At 33.8% G+C, this 24,307-nt stretch overlaps 1 protein-coding gene and 1 pseudogene across 1 annotated transcript in view; both read right to left on the bottom strand.

The window, feature by feature from the left end:
- Cdh19 (cadherin 19) overlaps positions 1–24,307 on the bottom strand; it is a 74,490-nt gene that overhangs the window by 37,260 nt on the left and 12,923 nt on the right. Inside the window, exons 3-6 of the mRNA XM_032915611.1 lie at positions 18,911–19,030; positions 9,587–9,751; positions 1,330–1,514; positions 560–813 (exon numbers count right to left, since the gene is read on the bottom strand). Of these exons, the coding sequence (XP_032771502.1) occupies positions 560–813; positions 1,330–1,514; positions 9,587–9,751; positions 18,911–19,030 (724 nt within the window). The remainder of the gene's footprint in view (positions 1–559; positions 814–1,329; positions 1,515–9,586; positions 9,752–18,910; positions 19,031–24,307) is intronic.
- On the bottom strand, positions 22,968–23,056 carry LOC116911865 (annotated as a pseudogene).

The raw sequence follows: 24,307 nt of genomic DNA, 5'->3' as shown, positions 1-24,307 counted from the left end.
TTTGGGCTAATATCCGCTTATCAATGAGTGCATACCATGTGTGTTTTTCTGCGACTGGGTTACCTCACTCAGGATGATATTTTCCAGTTCCTTCCATTTGCTTATGAATTTCATAAAGTCATTGTTTTTGATACCTAAGTAGTATTCCATTGTGTAGATGTACCACATTTTCTGTATCCATTCCTCTGTTAAAGGGCATCTGGGTTCTTTCCAGCTTCTGGCTATTATAAATAAGGCTGCTATGAACATAGTGGAGCATGTGTCTTTTTTATATGTTGACGCATCCTTTGGGTATATGCCCAAGAGAGTTATAGCTGGGTCCTCAGGTAGTTCAAAGTCAAATTTTCTGAGGAACCTCCAGACATTTTCAATGCATCTTGATAAACATTTAGGCTATTTAAATGTATTTATTCCATTGATATAAATCTGTTAAGTACTATAGAAAGAGAAATAGTTTACAAATGTCTCATTTTACATTTTCAAGAAATATTATTTCATTCAAACTTCTAATTCATTAAGTTCATTAACTCAATGTTATTATTCATATCTAAAAACTTACCGCATAGGAGATTGTCTTCGATCTGGGTCTACGGCAGAAACTGTTCCTACCATTGTTCCATATGGTTTTCCTTCAGGAATTTCAAATATGTAATATGGTAAGAGGAAAATGGGAGGTTCATCTTCATCTTCTACTTGAACTTTAATGTAGGTTGTGGAGGCATTAACATGAGCAGGTGCAAGCTCTTCATCAACATGGCAGTTTTTAACTTTTACTCTAATGCCATAGTGGTTCTGATGCTCAAAATCAACTTTCTACAAATAAATGCAATATGTTGAGATGAAATAATTTTAGTGAAGCAAAGTTTTACAGAAAAAAATTAACTTATTCATATCTCTATTCTTTTAATCTAGGTTTGATTTTAATATATGCAAAATACTCATTGCTTAGGAATCAAAACTAGAATTTACTTATATCTCTACTCTAAGTTTATTTGAAATAAGCATAATTTTCTTCAGAAATAGTATTATAAATTTATGAGTTTAAATATTTTAGCAAACTGAAAATTAAAGACTTGTTAGTGAAAGCACTTTTCCAAATTATTCTTCACTTGAATCTTTTTAAAAGTTTGAGTGTGCCAATTAAAAGTACCATATATACCTACATCACTCATTTCTAAATTAATTGCCTTTTCAAGCTACATATAATGACCATGATCTCTTCAGTTTACTTATTAGTGAATCAAAATATAACAGATAAACATAAATAATTGTATACCTTTGTTTAGACTTTGCACTACTCATTAAGGTAAATAATTTAAATATATGTACCTTTTTTAGTATAACTATCCCTTCTTGGGTCTCATTGTCAATAATTATGTCAAATGTTTGTGACTCATCATCTTCAATGCTATACGCCATCTCTGCATTCTCTCCTATGTCATCATCATATGCCATAATTTTGCCTATAGATGTTCCACTGGGTGCAGATTCAGATATAGTGAAGCGGTAGAAACCTTTAGAAGCAAAATGTCAGATATTTTGGATAAATTTTTAACATATGAAATTTCCAATTTTGTACCTGGATTCTCTAGGAAAAACCATGCCTTTCTTGGAGCTACCATTTTATATCTTAACATTTCTATCTCAGATTTGGACATAAAAAAGTAATAAATATATTTACTATTATTTATAGAACTTCTGAAATATAGAAATATTCTCTCATGTTAATATTCTAACCATGGTAATTTGTAAGGTCATAATCAGTCTATACAATGGAATTATTTAAAGAGATGTTAATTCTTTTATGACTTTCCTTAAATCATTTCACAGATTTCCTATGGAAGTCTTGTATTATTTTAAACATGAAAGAAATACTAGTTAAATACTGCTGATAGTATACCACTTAATTTTTGGAGCAAAAGTAAAAATTTGTTCCCTAGAATTTATTTCAGTTGAAAAACAGATATGATTACAGAAAGTAAATTAATGACTTGCTATCATATGTTTAAAGGTAGTTTATAGGAATTGAGCATTGGATCAATAGTTAATAGCACACTAGCACTGATTACTATTCAGAGGATCCAAGTTCTATTCCCAGCATCTAACTCAGTTGATGCACAAATATCTGTAACCCATGGTCTAGGGGATCTAAATGCTGTCTTTTGATACACATCTATATGGTATACTCAGACACTACACCTAAATAAAACTAAGTCATAAAAATGGTAAAAATGTGAATCTTTGGCTGTATATATTATTATATTTATATTAAACTAGTTTTTCCAAAACTAGAAATAACCAAAGTATTTCCTTCTTCAATACTTTTTTTCTATGCAGTTCACCGTTATGATGTTTCAACATAGACACCTTTCAAAGTCATATTCTAATGTTTTGCGATAATATGAGAAATAATATGCATATAGATATTTTCTTTAGTGTATGATCTTGAAAATGAAGCAGGTAATAACCGTGATATCTGTAAGTGCGAAGGTAACACTGAGATTTTTTATATTCTTGCTAACGTAAGATGCATTCATGGTTGAAAAGGCTTTTGGACACAAGCTGAAATAAGTGGTATTTGAGGAAATAAAATACTAAAATATTAAAAAGTCACAGTCTTACTTATTCTAAGAGCAGAGCAAAGGAAAAATTCTAGAGTTGTATTCATGTGCTCATGGACAGGGCATTAAAGTCAGATTGTTTTTAAGCATTACTTGAAATTAGTTTGTAGCACGGATTTGACTGTTTTCCATGAGTGAGATGAAACACTGTGATAAAGATGCCTGCTATGCATCTAACAATTTCACTAAAGCTATGTTGAGGAGAGTACGTCAATGATATAAGCAAAAAAATTAGATGAGAAAACATTGTGATGAGAGGACAAATTGAGGTATTGAAGTGAAACAAGGACAGAGAACTAAAGTAGTTGGAAACTATTGAGCATTTTAAAAGCCTAATCAAGAGAATTCTCAGACAATTCAAGTTGTAGTGTAAGAAATAAAACATAAAAACAAATGGCAAAAAAATCTTCAAAAATTATTTTCCATTATCAGATAATAATGAGTTGTGTACCATTATGTCTGAATTTTATATACGACTAAAACATATGTGTGTCTATATGTATATGTTTATGTGTGTAAGTGGGTGAGTATGTGAAGTGTGTGTGTGTGTGTGTGTGTGTGTGTGTGTGTGTGTGTGTGTGAGATATGGCTAGCATGTGATGTGTCTGTTTTGTTGTATTATGTCTGTATGTATTCTAGCTTGCTTACAGACTGTTAAAAACAAGAAGTATCAAGAAATCAGTTGTACCAATCATCAATTCAGTCAAAGTAAAAAAAAAATTACAGCTGAAGTATATCTGCCATAGTATAGCATGAACTAAATGATTAATTTTAAATGCAATATAGTGTTTCATTTATTTAATAAGATTGATTTCAATCATTTTAGATAAGATTTCTGCATGAGAGTTATGACTTGAATTCATTATTAATTGGGATGGGAAATATACAAACATATGAGATTCAGTGGATAGGGGGAGACTATAGCAAGAACTTTATAAAATATGCCACATCTTAAGACTGTGCATTGTATATAAAGGAAGAAATCCATTATATTCTAATACCACCACTTTTATATATGCTATATCTGTCTTTTTAAATTACTGACCAGTATCGTTAGGAAATATATAATGTGCTTTTGTTAAGATAAAAGAATTCATACTTTGTAAAGGGCCGCAATAACATTCGCCACCACTAGATGGCGCTGGCTTCCACTGCGCCCCACGTGGAAGGCCAAGTCAGACAAGATGGCGCAAGCCTTCGCCTTGCCAGCCGACTCCCTATCGGGAGATTAACTGTGTGCGCATGTGCAAGAGTGCCTTCGTGCCAGGTCTTTGCCCATTCCGGGGCGTGCCTGATGAGGTCATGAGTAAGCAACCAATCAGGTGTGGATGCGCGCGCGAGGGTTTTTTAAGCGCGCCTGGCCCTGGCCGGCGCGCGGGTCTTCTCCATAAGATTAGAAATAAAGGTTTACATATAACAAGGATTTCTGAATGTCCGCGTGCTTCTTGCCGGCGGGAGGTCGCGTGTGGGACAATACTTCTGTGATTGGCAAATATTAGCTGAGTAGGGTTATTTCTATAACCCTTAGAGAAGTAAGTTCTGTGCATGCTTGCACATTAAAATCTACTATAATTACAAAGCCATTAAAACCCATGATTGTTGCATGGATGAAACTATTTCCACATATACTGAATGACAACCCAAAACACATAAACAACTAGATAAAGTGACATCCTGTCATTGCTGGTGCTACTATATAGGGAGAATTTCAAAAGGAAACACTTCTGAGGAAGGTGAAAAGTAGCCAGGCAGAGGCAGAGGCAATTAAAAGATAGTTTTTTTCAGATGCTATATTTCATGATTCCTCTCATGGAACTTGGAGAACTGAGGCAGAAGAATTGTCATGAATTGGGAATTATTGGGTCCTACAGAATGAGACCAGACCTTAAAAATATATCAACATGAGAAGAACTGACACACCTGAGAGCAGAGGTAAGACTACCCCTTCTAATCTGAGGGATATGCCTGGAACCCTCAGGACACAGGAACCCAGGAGCTGTCTAGGACAAGATCCTTCTGGTTTCTACCTCTGCCTGAAACTGACCCTGAGACACAGATCTCACTGGGAGAAGGCTGGTCTCCAGGAATGTTGACATGCAGGCTTATAAGAGAGTCAAGCCAGTCAGAGACAGCAAGACAAGCTAAGACCAGAGATAAGCAGGTGGCAAGAGGCAAGCACAGGAACCTAAGCAACAGAAACAAAGACTACTTGTCATCATCAGTACCCAGTTCTCCCACGAAAGCAAACACTGGATATTCCAACACACTGGAAAAGCAAAATTTCAATTTAAAATCACATCTTATGATGATGTTAGATGACTTGAAGAAGGACATAAATAACTCCCTTAAATAAATAAAGTACAACACAGGTAAACAAGAATAAGCCCTTAAAGAGGAAACACAAAAGTCTCTTAAAGAATTGCAGGAAAGCACAACCAAACATATTAAGGAATTGAACAAAACCATCCAAGATCTAATAATGGAAATAGAAAAGATAAAGAAATCACAAAAGGTGACAACTCTAGATATAGAAAATCTAGGAAAGAGATCAGGAGTCATAGACACAAGTATCACAAACACAATACAAGATATAGAAGAGAGAAATTCAGGGGTAGAAGATACCATAGAAAAACACAAAAAGCTCCTAACCAAAACATTAAGGATATCCAGGATACAATGACAACATCAAAGCTAAGAATAATAGGTATAGAATAGAGCAAAGATCCCCAACTTAAAAGGCCAGTAAATATCTTCAACAAAGTTATAGAAAACTTCCCTAACCTAAAGAAAGAGATAGCCATAAACGTATAAGAAAACTACAGAACTCCAAGTAGGTTGGACCAGAAAAGAAATTCTGCCCATCATACAATAATCAAATACCAAACGCACAAAATAAAGACAATATTAAAAGCAGTAAGGGAAAAAAAGTTAAATAACATATAAAGGCAGACCTATCAGAATTACACCAGACTTCTCACCAGACAGTGTGAAAGTCAGAAGATCCTGGGTAGATGCCATACAGACCCTAAGAGAACACAAATGACAGCTCAGGCTACTAAGTCCAGCAAAACTTTCAATTAACATAGGTGGAAAAACCAAGATATTCCATGATACAACCAAAGTTACACCTTTCATCAAATTCAGCCCTACAAAGGATAATAGATGGAAATCTGCAAAAAGAGGACAAAAACTATAATCTACAAAAAGCAAGAAATTAATATTCTTTCAACAACCTGGAAGAAGATTGCCACACAAACATAATTCTACCTCAAACAACAAAAATAACAGGAAGCAACAATCACTATTCCCTAATATCTTTTTACATCAATGGACTCAAACCTCCAATAAAAAGACATAGACTAACAGACTGGATATGTAAACAGGACCAAGCATTTTGCTGTATACAGAAACATACATCAGAAACAAAGACAGACATGACCACAGAGTAAAAGTCTAGAAAACAAAATCCAAGCTAATTTTCACAAGAAACACTCTGGATTCACTATTCTAATATCAAATAAAATTGACTTTCAACCAAATGTTATCAAAAAATATAATAAAGGTTCACTTCATTTCATCAAAGGAAAAATCCACCAAGATGAACTCTCAATCCTAAATAGCAATGTTCCAAATGCAAGGGCACCGACATTCACAAATGAAACCTTACTAAAGCTCAAAGCACACATTACACCTCACACAATAATAGAAGGAGATTTCAACACCCTCTCTCATCAATGGACAGATCATGGAAACTGAAAATAAACAGAGATATAGAAAATTAACAGAAGTAGGGGTTGGGGGATTTAGCTCAGTGGTAGAGCGCTGCCTAGGAAGCACAAGGCCCTGGGTTGGGTCCCCAGCTCCAAAAAAAAAAAAAAAAAAAAAAAAAAAAAACCCAGAAAATTAACAGAAGTTATGAACCAAATGGATTTAACAGATATCATCTTACAATTTTTATTAGAGTTAGAAATATCAATTTGCAAATTCTTTTGGAATAACAAAAAACTCAGTATAGTGAAAACTATCCTCAACAATAAGAGAACTTCAGGGGAAATCACCATCCCTGACCTCAAGCTATATTACAGAGAAATAGTGACAAAACTGTACAGTATTGAGAGAGACAGGCAGGTAGATCAGTGGAATAGAATTGAAGACCCAGAAATGAACCCATACACCTATGGTCATTAGATGTTTGACAAAGGAGCTAAAACTACCCAGTGGAAAAAAAATAACATTTTCAACAAATGGTGCTGGTTCAACTGGAAGTCACCATGCAGATGAATAGAAATAGATCATTCTTATTTCCTGGTGCACATTCCCGTCCAAGTGGATTAACGACCTCCTCATAAAACCAGATATACTCAAACTAATAAAAGAAAAAGTGGAGAAGAGCCTTGAACACATGGGTACTAGGGAAATTTTCCTGAATAGAACACTAATGGTATATGCTTTAAGATCACAAATGGGACTTCACAAAATTCCAAAGTTTCTGTAAGGCAAAGAACACTGTCATTAGGACAAAATGGCAAACAACAGATTGAGAAAAGATCTTTACCAGTCCTTTATCTACTAGAGGACTAATATCCAAAATATACAAAGCACTCAAGAAGTTAGACTCCAGAGAATCAAATATCCCTATTTAAAAAATGGGGTGCAGAGCTAAAAAGAAAACTCTCAACTGAGGAATATCAAATGTTTGAGAAGCATGTAAAGAAACGTTCAACATCCTTAGTCATTAGGGAAGCACCCCTGAGATTTCACCTCACATTAGTCATAATGACTAGGATAAAAAAGCTCCGATGACAACAGATGGTGGCAAGAATGTGGAGAAAGTGGAATACTCCTCTGTTGTTGATGGGATTGCAAGCTGGTATAACCACTCTGAAAAACAGTCTGGTGGTTGCTCAGAAAATCAGACATAGTACTATTTGAGGACCTAGCTATACCACTACACCAAAAAGATGCTCCAACATACAACAAGGACACATGCTCCACTATGTGCATAGCAGCCCTATTTATAATAACCAAAAGCTAAAAAGAACCCAGATGCCTTCAGCAGAGGAATAGATACAGAAAATGTGGTGAATTTATATAATGGAGTACTAGTTAGCTATTGAAAACAATGACTTCATGAAATTCACAGTAAAATGGATGGAGCTATAAAATATGCTGAGTGAGGTAACCCAATCACCAAAAAATACACATGGTATTCAATCATTGAAAAGTGGATATTAGCTAAAATGTTCAGATTATCCAATGATAATATCCACAGACCACATGAAGTTCAAGAAAAAGGACAACCAAAATGCAGAGGTTTCAGTTCTTCTTAGAAAGGGGAACAAAAGCACTCATAGGAGGAAATATGGAGACAAAGTTTGGAGCAGAGACTTAAGGAATGACCATTCAGAGACTGTCCCACCTGAAGATCCAGCCCATAAACACACAGCCACCATACTTAGTATTACTGATGCCAAGAATTGCATGCTGACAGGGCCTGATATAGCTGTCTCCTGAGAGGCTCTGCTAGAACCTGACAAATACAGAGGCAATTGCTCACAGTCAACCATTGAAATAAGAATGGGGTCCCAATTGGAGAAGTTTGAGAAATGATTGAAGAAGCTGATAGGATTTACAACCCATAAGAACAACAATACCCATGAATCAGAGTTCCGCGGACTAAACCACCATCCAAAGAATACACATGGACAGATCCATGATCCAGCTGCATATATAACAGAGGATGATCTTGTTCGACACCTATGGGAAGAGAAGCCCTTGGTTCTGCCAAGGCTGGACACCTCTGTCCCTGAGTGTAGGGACATGTCAGGGCAGAAGGCAGAAAATGGTGTTTGGACAGGTAGGGTATACCATCAAAGAAGAAGGTGGACGGGGCATAGGGTAGGTTAATGAACTGGAAACCTGGAAAGGGGATAACATTTGAAATGTAGTAAGAACATTTTAATAAAAAACTAATATCATTACATACATTAAAAATAAATACACAACAAAATAATAAAAAAACAAAAATGATAAAATAGAAAGACATTAATAAAACATTAAAGTCTATTAAAACTAGAAGCCAAATGAATGACAGTTTCATTTTTGCACACCTATAATCAAAGTCTAAAAGTTATGCTATGGTTTATGATCACATCTACTATTCTTTTCATCTTGTGTTTTTCATGAAAATTGATAATTTTTCATACTTTTAAAAATACTTATATATCTATTTTTGTTTCCAAGATATGACTACCTGAAAGTATCTCATGATTTGATGTACATAATAAATTATTAGAGCAAATATAATTTTTTCTTGCTGCAAGAGCAAAATGTAAAATTTCTTAAGTTACTACAGATGCATGAGAGAAAAATTTCAAAAAGGATTTCATCTCAATTCCTTCTGATTTCCTGAACGTGTTTCTCAAATAACAAACACAATCAAACTTGTAAATACAAGTAAATTGTTAATAAGTTGGCCTTTACAGAGAGAATTTACCCTGACGCATTTAGTTCCCTACTCTAATCATATGAAACCATCAAAATGGTCATAGAGGCAAAAAATATTTGCAGAGATGTGTAAGTGTGAGAGACATTTAGTATACTAGATGCTGCTGAATTGTGTGGCCAGTCAAGAATAATCAGGCAACCTTTGGATTTCTGACTGACACCAGCTAACAGTCATTATGAAAACTTTAATACTAGCTACATAGACAACTGGACCATACTACTGAGTTCATACTAAAGTTTTCAAAAACGATAGTGGCAATTTGTCACTGCCGAAGTAGAGCACAGACACATGACTTTTTCTCTGATGTTTTCATGTTAGAAAAATTCAGCTGTATAAAAAGAGCACATTTTATGTAATTTTAGCTGTTAACATGTTCTGTGTAGAGTGATAAATTTAACATATGTGCATATTCACATGATATAAAATAAAATAGAAATTTAAGATAATTCCTACTTACTTTCTTTGAATATTGGCTTGTTGTCATTAATATCTGACAGCTTAATTGATATGGTCGTTGTTCCAGATAGGGCTCCAGGCTGACCAAGCATGTCCTTGGCTTGAATAATTACACAGTATGTATCTTGCAACTCTCTATCCATTTTAGAAGATATTCTTATGACTCCTTTTAAAAACAAATAATATAGCCCCAGTTATTTTTACTCATGAATTTTTCTAGCTAATATCTTAAGCATCTCATGATGTAACACTCATTCTGATATGTGCTAGCTACTTACAGAGAGATCTGCAATAATAGTAAAATTGAATGCTAATTTGTCTAGTCCTCTTATTACATTAGTAAATTAGACTATAATCTAAATACAGTAGTAAAGCAAGTATATTCAAAGTATTTCAGGAGCCTCAATTTTTACCATTTAAAGAATGAATGTCTATCTTTTATATTTTATTCATTACTCAAGAGGCCAATCTACTCTTTTCTTCACTTTGGCCCAAACTTAGGTCCTCATCCTGGGTTTAGCAAAATGTTAATTTATAAGAAATGTAAATTTATCCTCACTTTATCTTTCTCAATTAAATCTTTATATTCATTTGGAAATTCTTAATGAGTAAACATATGTATTCATTGATAATGACATGTTTATTAGATAGTTTGAAGTTCTATGATACAAAAGCCCACACTTAAAATTCTTTAATTATTCTTATTATTATTTAAGAGGTCATATAGTCAAACTGTGAAAAATCCTTTATATGGTATAATGCCTAGTGTAAATCCAGAATTTAACAAACAAGATTCTATGAAGGAATTGAATATTTATAATTTAAATTTATAGAACAACAATAAATAAAAATTAAACCAGGGAAAGGAGAAAATTTATGTTAGAAAGCAAACTGGTTCAGCAACTATCAAAATCAATGTAGAATTTTCTGAAGAATCCGGTAATCAATCAATCTCTATGCTGCTTTAGAGCATATGACCCAAAAACCCTTACATCAGAGATACTTGCTTGTTCATGTTCACTGCTGCTCTGTATTTGACATGCTCTGGCTGTGCCTCTCAGAGACAGCTATATCCAGCTCCTGTCAACATGCACTTCTTAGCTTCTTCAATCTTACATAGTTTTGGTGGAATATATATATATATTTCCATGTGGGACAGGCTCTGAATGTTGGTTTTTTCAGTCTCTGCTCCAAACTTTGCCTCCATATCCCCTCCTTTGAAAATTTTTGTTGGCCATTTTAAGAAGGAGTGAAGCATCTTGAGTTAAATGATACATTTCAAATGTTAGGTGGACAGTAGCTTGACCACTTTTGTGACTGGGCTCAAGGCATTCTCCACTAAAGGGAAGTCATGTCTGCTAACGCACAGCTGTTCAAAGGGCCATGTCTTGTGAGGCCTTAGACCCTAGCAGAAAAGAAAAAAAAAAGGAAAAAAGAAAAAAAAAGAAATCTTCTATGGTGGTACTATTAGATGTGACTTGCAGATGATATTTTGTGAAAGTTATAACTCCCCATATGTTCCCCTTTATTATTCTGTCTTGCTACCTTACCTTCTCATTCAATCTTTCTGTTCTAGTTTTTCATTCATTTCTCTACAATATTGCATATGATTTCCTATTCTTTGAAATATCCTTCCACAATAGGATTTTACTAGTTACCAAATCTTTGTGATTATTTTTATTGTAATGTTCTCATTGAAATCTTAAAAGCTAACATCCATATATAATAGAAAACATCTGATATTTGTATTTTTGAGTCTGGATTATTTCAACTAGAACTTTTTTCCCAATCCCATCTGTCTTTCTGCAAAGACTTAAATAATGTTGTATTGTATAAATGTACCACATTCTTGTTATCCATCAATCAATATTTCTAATTTCTGTTAATTATGACTAGAGCATCCTTCTTCTTGAGCTTCTAAAACATATATGTAGATGAAAAGAATCTAAATAGAAAAACCTTGTTAAAGGAGAAACTGTGCTCTAAGAAAAACTTTCAATTGTGATAGAAGATTATATCTTTATGGGTAGTTAAAACTAGAAGCCAAGCAGGATAACAGTTTCAATTTTGTGTATATATATATATATATATATATATATATATATATATGTGTGTGTGTGTGTGTGTGTGTGTGTGTGTGTGTGTGAATCAAGAAATTATACTATATTTCCTCTGTGGTTGTTTTTTTTACTTTTCTTTTATTGGATTTTTTATTTATATTTCAAATGTCATCTCCTTTCCCAGTTTCCCCTCAAGAAAACCCCTATCTTATCCCCTCTCCCCATGCTTCTATGAGGATGCTTCCCCACACACCCACTTTCTCCTGCCACACTGCCCTGATGTTCCTCTAAACTAGAGCTTTGAGACTTCACAGGACCAAGGGCCTCTGCTCCCAGTGATGCCAACAAAGCCATCCTGTGCTACATATGCAGCTGGTACCATGTGTACACTGATTTATAGTTGAGTCCATGGTAGCTCTGAGGAATTTGGTTGGTTTATAATATAGATTATGTTGTTCTTCCTATGTGGTTGTAAACCCATTCAGTTCCTTTCTCTAACTCCTCTTTTTTGGACCCCATTTTCAGTCCAACTTTTGGCTGCAAGCATCTGCCTAGTGATTTTCATGCTTTGGCAGAGCCTCTCAGAAGTCAACTCTATCAGATTCCTGTCAGCATCTACTTCTTGTCATCCACAATTGTGTCTGGGTTTGGTGACTGTATATGTAATGAATTCGCAGGAGTGGCAGTCTCTGAATAGCCTTTCCTTCAGTCTCTGCTCCACATTTTGTCTCCTTATTTTCTCTTATGAATATTTTGTTCTACCTTCCAAGAAGGACTGAAGCATCCACAATTTGGTCTTCCTTCTTCTTGAGCTTCATGTGTCTTTAAATGTATCTAGGGTATTCTGAGATTTTGTGATAATATCCACTTATCAGTCAGTGCATACCATGGGTGTTTTTCTGTGATTGGGTTACCAGATTCAGTATGATATTTTCTACTTCTATTCCCTTGCTTGAGAATATCATGAAGTCATTGTTTTTAATTGATGAGTAATACGCCATTGTATAAATGTTCCACATTTTCTATATCCTCTGTTGAAAGAGGTCTGGGTTCTTCCCAACTTCTGTCTATTATTAATATGAGTGCTATGAACATAGTGGAGCATGTATCCTTCCTATATGTTTGAGCATTTTAGGGGTTTAAGCTCAAAAGTGGTATAGGTGGTTCCTCAGGTATCACTATGTCCAATTTTATGAGGAACCATCAGATTGATTTCCAGATTGGTCATACCAGCTTGCAATCCCACCAAAAGTGGGATTGCACATCCCCACATCTTTCTCAGCATCTGTTGTCACATGAGTTTTTGGCTGTAACCATTTTGACTAGTATGAGGTGGAATCTCAGGATCGTTTTGATTTCTATTTCCCTGATGACTATGGATGTTGAACATTTTTTAAGTGCTTCGAATCCATTTACTATTCCTCAGTTGAGAATTCTATGTTTAGTTCTGTACCCCATTTTTAATAGGGTAATTTGGTTCTCCAGATTCTACCTTCTTGAGTTCTTGGTATATATTGGATATTAACCCTCTATCAGATGTAGGGTTGGTAAATATCTTTTCCCCAGCTTTTGGTTGATCTTTTCGTCCTATTGATAGTGTCATTTGCATTACAGAAGTTTTGAAATTTTATGAGGTCCCATTTGTCAATTTTTGATTTTAGAGCATAAACCGTTGGTGTTCTGCTCAGGAAAATTTCCCCTGTGTCTATGTGTTCGAGGCTCTTCCCTACTTTCTCTTTTATTAATTTCAGTGTATCTGGTTTTATGTTGAGATCCTTGATCCATTTGGACTTGAACTTTTTGCAAGGGGATAAGTCTTGATTGATTTGCATTCTTCTACATGTTGGCTTCCAGTTGAAACAGGACCATATGTTGAAAATGCAGTATTTATTTCCACTGAATGTTTTTAATTCCTTTGTGAAAGATCAAGCGACCATAAGTATATGGTTTCATATCTGGGTCTTGAATTCTTTTCCACTGATCTCCCTGCCTTTCTTTGTACCAATGCCATGCAGGTTTTATCACTATTACTCAGTAATATAGCTTGATGTCAGGGATGGTGATTCCCCCAAAAGTTCTTTTATTATTGAGGATAGTTTTCACTATCCTTGGGTTATCTGTTATTCAAAAATGATTTGCACGTTTCTCTTTATGACTCTATGAAGAATTGAGTTGGAATTTTGAAGGGGCTTGCATTCAATCTGTAGATTGCTTTTGGCATGATGGTTAATTTTACTATCTTAATCCTGCCAATCCGTAAGCATGGGGGATGAAATGTTCTATTGATGTTTGTTAAGTTCATTTGGTTCATAACTTCTGTTAATTTCACTGTTTACCTTCTGTTTCCATGATCTGTCCATTGATAAGTGTGGAGTGTTAAATTTCCCACTATTATTATGTGAGTTGCCACGTTCGCTTTGAGCTTTAGTAAAGTTTCTTTTATGAATGTGCATGCCCTTGCATTTGGAGCACTGGTGTTGGGAATTGAGAGTTCATCTTCGTAGCCTTTTATTGACAAGTATGAAATGTCCTTTTTTAAAAATCTTTTTTGATAACTTTTAGTTGAAAATAGACTTAATTGATATTAGAATGGCTATTCCACCTTGTTTCTTGGGACCATTTGCTTGGAAAAAATTTTCCCAGACTTTTTCTCTGAGGTAATGTATTTCCTTTTCATAGAGGTGTGTTTCCCATATGCAGTAAAATGCTGGGTCCTGTTTAAGTATCCAGTCAGTCTATGTGTTTTTATTGGGAAGTTGAATCTATTGATGCTTAGCAATATTAAGGAAATGTCTGTTGGTTCCTGTTACAGTTTTGTTAGAGGTGCAATTATGTTTGATTGGGTATCTTCTTTTGGGTTTGTTAAAAGATTACTTTCTTGTTATTGCTGTGGTGTAGTTTCCCTCCATATATTGGAGTTTTCCATTATCCTTTGCTGGGCTGTGTTTGTGTAAATATACTGTGCAAATTTGGGTTTGTCATGGAATCTTTGTTTCTCCATCTATGTTTATTGAGAGTTTTGCTGGGTATAGTAGCCTGGGTTGGCATTTCTGTTTTCTCAAGGTCTGTTTGACATTTACCCAGGTTCTCTTGGCTTTCATAGTTTCTATTCAGAAGTCTGGTGTAATTCTGATAGTTCTGCCTTTATATGTTACCTGATCTTTTTTTCCCTAACTGCTTTCAATATTCTTTCCTTATTTTCTCTCCTCTGTGAGAGAAAAAGTTTCTTTTCTGATCAAGTCAACTTAGATCTGTAGGCTTCTTGTATGTTCATGGGAATCCCTTTTTTTAGGTTAGGAGAATTTTCTTTAATTTTGTTCAAGATATTGAATCTTTGCTCTTTTCTATACCTATTATCCTGTGGTTTGGTCTTCTTATTGTGTTCTTTATATCCTGGATGTTTTTGGTTAGGAGTTTTTTGCATTTGGCCTCTTCTTTGGCTGTTGTGTCAATGTTTTCTATGGTATCTTCCGCACCTGAGATTCCCTCTTCTATCTCTTGTATTCTCTTAGTGATGTTTGCATCTGTTACTCCTGATCTCTTTCCTACACTTTGTATCTCCAGTGTTGTCATCCTTTGTGATCTCTATATTGTTTCTATTTCCATTTTTAGAATTTGGATGGTTTTGTTCAACTCTTTCACCTGTTTGTTGTGTTTTCCTGTAACTCGGGTTTTTTGTATTTCCTCTTTAAGGGATTCTACCTGTTTGTCTGTGTTCTCCTGTATTTCTTTAATGGAGTTATGTCCTTCCAAAGTACTCTATCATCATCATGAGATATGATTTTAAATCAAAATCTTGCTTTTCTGAAGTGATTGGGTATCCGAGACTTGTTGTCATGGGAGAACTGGGTACTTTTGATGCCATGTAGCTTGGTTTCTGTTGCTTAGGTTCTTGTGCTTGCCTCTTACCTTATGGTTATCTTTAGTGCTATCTTCCCTTGTTGTCACTGACTGTAACCTGTGCCTGCTGAGATCTTGGTTGTGTCAGAACTCCTCAGTGTTCTGTTTTCTCTGTGATTCTGTGATTCTGAGATACTGGGTGTATCAGAGCTCCTGTGATCTAGCTGCCTCTGAGAACGGGAAATCCTGGTGTAACCAATCTCCTGAGATTTTGTTGTCTCATAGCTTCTGGGAATCAGACTTTCTGTGAGTTTTACAGAATTTGATTGTTAGCTTTGGTCACAGTTGCATGCTAGAAGGAATTGGTGCCTCTGGCAGGGTGGTCTTTGGATTTCCTTGGTCCCTGTGGGGGTCCCAATTACTCAGGGTGTTCGAGTAGTTTTTGTGGCCTCCTCACCTGTGATCCTGGCATGTTATTGCACCTGGGAGTTGGGTTCCCTTTTGCTGCTGTACGAGTGGGTACAGAGCCAGCACCCAACATCTGTCCTGGGTACATTTTTAAACTAAAATAAATCCATGTCAATGGTCAGGCAGGGTTTTCTGAGTCCCTGAATCCTAGAGGTCCTAGTTTTGTTTTTGCTTGTGTGTGTGTGTGTGTGTGTGTGTGTGTGTGTGTGTGTGTGTGTGTGTGTGTGTGGGCCAGTTGAGACGGCCTCACCTGCGAATCTGAGCATGTTAAAGCACCTGGAAATTGAGCTTCCTCTGGTTGTTGCTGCTCTATATTTATTATGACAATGGATGTTTATTATTCATGCTTTAAAAGAGGTTTGTAGATGTATTTTAGTTCCTAAAATGTGACTAACCGAAAATATCACATGACTTTACATATACAATAAGTATCCGAGCAAATCTAACATTCTCTTGCTGCAAGACCAAAAAACTAAGATTTCTTGATAAATTATTATTACGGATGTGCAAAAGAACAGTTTCAAAAAGGTATTCATCTCCATTTCTTGTGTTTTGTGAATATGTCACTGGGCATAGAGTTCCCATGAAACACCCATATATCAAAGCCTCTTACAAGTGTACAGGTTGCTCTGTACAACCTCATAAGTCACTAAAGGCAGAACTTACATGTCATCTAAAACAAAGAAGTCAAGTCAATGACTAACTAGATGCTTTACCCCTACTCATGAACTTGTGTTCATGGTACTAGCAGGTACTTACAATAACAATATAGGAGATAGTTAATAATTAATATTATTCAGCTAAATCCCTGTCACCTTTAATAGCAACTTGACTGCAAGACATAGTGTTATAGTAAGACTACACATGTTATGGGAGTAACCAACAATATTTTAAAATTGTATCAAAGGCCATTTCATAGATCCTATACCTGGTTTTGCTACAGGAGTCAAAAACATGATGATAACTACGTTTACGGGAAAAGACTAATGTTTTTGAATGAAAGAATATAGCAATGAAATAAATTTATTTGATCATTGTCTTGCTTAAACTTCATCAAATAAGTTGCTTCTTTCAGTACACAGAAATGTGCACAGAGATCCACAACTTGACAATGTTCAGAGAATGGGAGACTTTGGAATATTTAGTCTAAAATGGATGTCTCCATCAAACCACATTCATTAAGGTTTAAGTTCCTATGCAAAAGAGGAGAAAAAAAGACTGTGTACTCCAGACTCCACAAGACTGACGCTCATGTGAACTCACAGAGATTTTGGAAGTATGTACCAGGTCTACACAAGTAAAGGCAGATAGAGTCACAGTACTAACCTTACCATGGTTTACACCCTAACCAAGAAATTATAAGCAATCAATACCTGCTAGCAAAGGGAAAAATCTGTTTTGTTTTGTTTTGTTTTATTTTGTTTTCCTTTTTCCCAATTCTGTATCACTGGCAGTATCAGCTCTATTCCACTGCAGCCCATGATGAGCGGAAGATAGCCAACATGAAAGGATCTCTGTGATTTTTTGTTTTTTGTTTTTTTTTATATTTTGACATTGTTTTCTTTTATTAGTCATTTACTTATTTATTTTGATTTTTATTTTTCAGGTTTTTTGGGAGAGAGAAAGAGAGAAAGAGAAAAGGAAAGCACAAGGCAATAAAATTAGGTTAGGTGAGCAATGGCTGAGGTGAAAGGTTCTAGGAGGAATTGCAAGGGAAGAATATGGTCAAAATACATTATTCAAAAATATTATTACAATAAAAATATCTAAAAAAGAAAGGTAGCACATAAAATAAAAAGTATATTTTTTGCATATTTTAAATAATGCATTATATGAATAACATTTCAGAGAATTTAGAATATTGCTACAAATATAGTACAATACAACAAAACATATTCGATAAAACCTTTTAACCTCAAAAAGCCTTGACAAAGACAGACATCAACATTTCACAAATCATTGGGAAAATATTTAAATATTTTACAATGTAATTTATCTTTTTAAAAATTAAGCCTTTATATTTTAATAGTAATCAGAACTTTGTCCATTTGTCAACTTGTTAAATTTGAGACAATTACTTGGCGTGTCAAAACTTTAAGGCCTATAAATTTTGAAAAGGAAGATGCATTTTCCTTTGGATTGGGTTATAACAATTAATACTCATTAAACAAATAGAGTTATATAAATATTAAGTAGTCAATGTATATATTTATAGCTGATAACAAATTTCTGAGTTTATTTCTAGTATATGTAAGACACTGGGTTCAATTACCATAAAAGAGTAACCAATCATTTTAAGATATACTTAAAAAAAAAAAAAAAAAAAAAAAAAAAAGGAAGCACATGGATTGGATTCCCCTTATTTTAAACAGTATTGAAGGGATTGTTAGAAAATGGAGTTGCTATCACAATCTTTGTTTAAAAAGTATAAAAGGATCTGGTTTCAAACATAAAGACAAAAATGTATAAAACAAAAGCTCTGTTTTTATGGACTTCCTAATCCTCTGACACCATATATTTAAAATTATACAGTAAATTAGATATCTGATTAAGAATGAAAATGCATCTTTTTGGTTTTTAGCTTCATGCCCTTATATTAATGAAGGTGAGATGTTTTAATATTCTTTTATCTTTTGATATATGTTGTCTAGTCAGATTTCTATGATGTTTACTTCCCATATTTTTAAAGTCCTGTGTTCTTTTTTTTCCTGATAGAGTTATAGGATTTATCGCATATATTTTTATCACACATATAAACATTTTATGTGATACTTATGGAAAATCCAATCTCTGAATCATAAACTGACTCAGTGAATTTACATATTAGTGAATGACATCATATAATATTGAAACATGACATCTACTACAAAATATGTTTTCAACCAAATAAATTGTGCTGACATTTTGTCTCTTGCAAATCATGAAAAATTGCCTTATTTCTTTTAATTCACATATACCTGTTGTTGGTTCAACAGAAAAGTATGGTTGACCTCGTTCTAAGTTGTATAGGATGCGAGCATGATAGCCACTTGTAGGATCATCTGCATCATTGGCTGTTACCTTTATGACAAATGTTCCTAAAGAGAAAACACATATTAATGGTAACTCAGATTTAGGTCTCATTCAATCAGAATCCCATTCACTAAAACAAACAAAAATGATCATGTTAAAAAAATCATGCTGCTCTTCCCATTTCACATGACAACTTTAGTATGTAACATACAAACAAGAGAATATACTTGTATCAATAGACTTACTTCCCTTAAGTTCTGGGACAGTAAACATGTATTTTTGTAATTAATGAAATGAGCTAATAACTCATTCTTTATTGCATATTGGTTATGATTTTTCCAAGATGTTTGATAAGTCGAAGAATTTGCAAATAATATCAAAATATTAAAGCAGTCTGTAGCTAAAATAAATAATATTGAAAGCATTTTTAAACATTACAGTAATTAGTTTCAAGAAGTATCAATTGACAAGAGGTACACTGATTAAAGACTCCTAAATCACTTTGTAAATATCTATTTGATTTAAATTTTTTAAAAGGCAGATACATAAGTGAGTATCATTATTAATATTCAACATATGGATATAATTAATTGCATATCATCAATAAACATTAAGAGGTACCAAATAGATAAGACACTGAACTTTTCTTTGTGTTTCAATAATATAGAATTTCAAATCCTGATACATATGAAACATCATTTTTTGAAGTACTATATGCTTTATACATGAGAATGACAAGAGAGTACAAAATTAAGTAAACTTTTCAGGTCTCTTCACAAATGGCTTGAAAAATTTGCCAGAAAATCCGTATCATAAATACCCCATGTACTTTAACTGCTGAAAGTAAACACTGTGACTCTGATTAGTTTGTTTTGTCTCTTTTTGGTCTTAATATTTTGTTTTTTAGCATTCTTGAAAAGATCAGGATATTTAATAGCAGATAGCTATTAATAAAATTATACGCCACTACCACAACCCAATTAAAAATCATGATATAGTAAAATATATGAAAATGTTTCAGCCACGTTTTCAAATTATCAACCATCCCAGCTGTTCAACATATAGACTACATAGCTTTATGTGGTTTTTAAAAAAAATGCATCTAATATAAACATTAAATACTGTAAAAAATATCCCAGAGAACATTAATTTAATTTATGGGTAAGATACTGGGAAGAAAGTGTTCTTAAATTGTCCCTTGGACATACAAATTTTAAATTTTTCTATCTCCTTTTATGTTTTTGTAAAATTATTCGCATAGACTCCCAGTTGTTGTTTCAAGACTTAAATCACGTCTTTGCTTTCTAAAACTCTTAGAAAAGCCATAATTTGCTAACTGAAGAAATTCATAATATGTTACATGCTTGAATGTCTTTAGCATATATTATGCAAATAAGAAGAAAGGAAAGGAAATGCAATACACCACACTCAGCACCCCAAACATTGCTCTAGACCTTTTTCCTTTATGGCATAATATTTTTTTGTAAGAAAAACCTAACTACAAGGGGAAGCCCTTGGTCCTGCTAAAACTGAACCCCCAGTGAACGTGATTGTTGGGGGGAGGGCGGTAATGGGGGGAGGATGGGGAAGGGAACACCCATATAGAAGGGGAGGGGGAGGGGTTAGGGGATATTGGCCCGGAAACCGGGAAAGGGAATAACAATCGAAATGTAAATAAGAAATACTCAAGTTAATAAAGAGAAAAAAAAAACCTAACTACTTGAATACTTAATGTTATTACCTCACTTTCTACTAAATAGAGAACCTAATATATTTGATTAATGCATCAGAAAACATAACTAGTTAACTGTGTGGAAAATTAAATCAAAATCTTTTGAGTGAATAAAAACTGTTTTATATGAATTTGCAGAATGCCTTTGTTATGATATCTTAATAAGGAGTTTGATTTCTGGAGAAGTATCCAACTATTCTTTGTTATAAAACCGTTATTTTTTATACTTATTTTATGCATCTTCCTATTATATATGTTCATATACATATATTCATGTTTTCATACATGCATATGCTCGTGTTTGCCAGTGAAAAGAGTAAATCCATTGTCCTGTTCCCTCTTTATCCCCCTTTTAGTTTGAAACAGGGTCAGTTCCTGAACTAGGCACTTTGTCAGGCAATCTGGGAATTCTGCTTTCACTCTCCTCATCATTGGTGCTATTAGTGATCATGGAGATGCTCAGGTTCATAGGTGAGTTTGGGATCTGAACCCAAGTGTTAAATTCTATTCAGCAAGCACTCTTACATCCTGAATCACTTCTCTTGTCCCATTATTTAAAATTAAATATATTATAATGTCAAAAAGGCATAATCTTAAAATGGAAATGTCAGCTAAACATTATTCATCATTAACACACAAATGCTTTTAATGGTTGGGTTCCTTTAACCAACATTATCTTCAGCATAATCTGCAACCAATGCGCCAAGGAACAAATGTTTCAGAAGAGTGGGCAGAATTATTTGTAAGAACCTGAAAACTAGGAATTATTCTGTGAGTTGGTACCATCTGGTCATGAAATCAAAGTGACTGAGAAGGCTCAAGAATATTGGTATCTAGTTGGCATATTGTATATTGATAAGGGGACTCTTGTGGTGCTCTATTGGTAGATGAAAAACTACAAGCAATTAACTGCTAAGAAAAGGGAGAATTAATCTTCTCAAAGAATGAGCTTCCTGGTTATTCAAACCCATAATAATGGGTCAGCCCAAAGAATACATGCATACAGGTAATCAGAGTTGACTCAGAATATTCATTTATGGATTTGTTCATTTATATGCATGTGTAGCATAAACAGTTAAAGAAGGGGAAAATGAACTTTGGATGAGAAGACAAATATACAAGAATTAAGAGGTACAGGAAGGAGAACATGATGAAACTATATTAGTTAAAAACATAAAATGTTATCTGACATCAAAGGGAGGGGAAGACCTTTGAAATGTTTGATGCCCCAGTGTAGGGGGATGCTAGAGCAAAGAGGTGAGAGTGCATGGAGGAGCACCCTAATGGAGGAAAAGGGGAAGGTAATGGGGAAATGGGATAGGAGGTTGTAGAGAGGTAATTGTGAAGGGGAATGTCATATGGAAGGTAAATGAATAAGATGATTAATCAAAATAAGTAAAAAGGCACAGTTTTGTAGTTTCAGTAAAAATTACACAAAGTATGTAATTTAATTAAAACATAATATACACACATATATATATATATACATATATTCTGTCCCTATATTCTATTATAAATATATATCATATATGCATATAGCATATGATTTTATATTTTTATATATTATTCATTCTCTACAACTGTGTATGATATATGATCTAGATATCTGTTAAAGGTAATCCTGACTAGCTTCTCCCCAAATTTGAGCTGTTTTCTTGCCTGAATTTAATTACAATATAGGTTAGAATTAAAGATTTGATTGATGTACTATGACTCAAATTGTTTCACTCTACAAAGGTCAAGGTGAGCTTACAATTTGAAAATCTCCTAACATGAAAAGAAAATTGACGTGAAAAATTATTAGACAAAGCACTTCTAAAAGGCAAATTTTATATGGATGAAAATAAAAATAGAAGTTGACTTTTTAATTCTAAAAGATACATTTTTAAGCACTCTTTTATTCTTTTTTGATATAATGAAATAATTGCATCATTTTCTCTTCTTTTCTGTCTAAAAAACATTTCTATTTATTTCCTCTTTTTCTCTCTCTCTCTCTCTCTCATTGTCTGTATGCCTGTCTGTGTGCCTGTCTGTCTGTGTGTTTGGTGTAACTCAACAGTGATCATATTATTTGTAAAGTGTCATTATCTTTCCCTAAGTAAAAAACATGATATTTTATGCTTCTTATAGTTTAACTTTGTTCTATTTCTCTAAAAGCAATAATATGGAATTACAACAAAATGATGACAGATTGATTGACATCTTTGTAGGAGAATAATTAAAAGTCTAATATGTAAAACTGCTTAATGGAAAAAATGTTTAAGACAAAGGAAGATTCCGTTACATTAAAGAATTTAAAGAAAAATATTTTATCCATTCATTTTTACACTTGATCTTAGCCAAAAGGCCGAGAAGCGATTATCCATTCATTTTTAAAAGCACAGTCATAGTAATGTAGAATATGTGTGACCTCAACATATCCTTAACTACCACACCAGATTTCAGAACATTATCCTGTAACTTGGACTACTTGGTAAATAATAATCAATTAATCAGATTGTTTGTACCTCTATCAAAAAACATTTACAGTGCCATATTACTAGGTTCCGTGTGAATGGTTAAAATCATGAGAGACATTCTCATTAATGTGAATTTAAGTATTACATCTTTTTGTTTATCTACTGAATCTTTACCATGATTATGCAATATTTTTGTAAAATAAATGCCATACAATATTAGAATTGTTTCATGTTGCCTCATTGTTTTCTGGAAAACCTATTATATTCTATGACATGAGATTTAGGATTTTACCAGGTATTAGAGAGAATGGTGTAGTTTACTTCTCTTTGGTAATTATATACTGGTATTAAATTCATTTTTAAGACCCAGCTGGAGTTAAAATAAGATTATGATACAGAATTAAAGGAAATATGTATAGTATATGTATAATTTTATATAAATCATCATGTTTGGAGAAATATTAACAAGTGCTGATCTCTATTGAACTAAACAACATTTGAAGACTAGGAGATACATTAGTAACAGAATCAGTAATAGAATTTCTCCACACATCAACTTAATGTATAGGCACTAAATATAACCTAATAATTGTAACGTAGTCAATGTGGATTTATTTGACATTTATGATTACCCAAGAATTTTATTGAAGACTTAATGATTCCCACCCAACTATTAAGTTTAGCATCTGCAAGACAACTTCATTGGCTTGTGGTGTTTCAGCTCACACAGTGTTTTATCCTCTCATTATAATCAGAGGCATCCAAACAGAAAACATAAAAGGGCGATAAATTTTTACATGCACACTAATCATATTGGCCATAAAGAATTCAGCTCTGAAACCTGTAACTAGGCCATTATATAATTAAAGCGTATATTTATTGGGGAGCACTTAAATAAACACATGTACCACAGTTTATAAGCATTGACTGCTAAAATTCAATACTTGAATTTCAAAATGACTCGTTATAATTTGTGTTGGGAGACGTTGATTTTTCTGTTTTGAGATAAGCAATAATTTGTTCAGGCCTTTCTGTCTTAATGTAGATTAGGCTGAACTAGAACCCTTACATATCCCTGTGACTCCATCTCTTGAGTCCTGTGTTTAATGGTCATCATCTCTATACCTAGTCCTCCAATAGCTATTTTTAAC

The sequence above is a fragment of the Rattus rattus genome, chromosome 10 (genome assembly GCF_011064425.1).
Source record: "Rattus rattus isolate New Zealand chromosome 10, Rrattus_CSIRO_v1, whole genome shotgun sequence".
NCBI classification, from domain to species: Eukaryota; Metazoa; Chordata; class Mammalia; order Rodentia; family Muridae; genus Rattus; species Rattus rattus.
The sequence above is the reverse complement of the archived record's forward strand: the minus strand, read 5'-3'. Positions and strand labels throughout refer to the sequence as shown.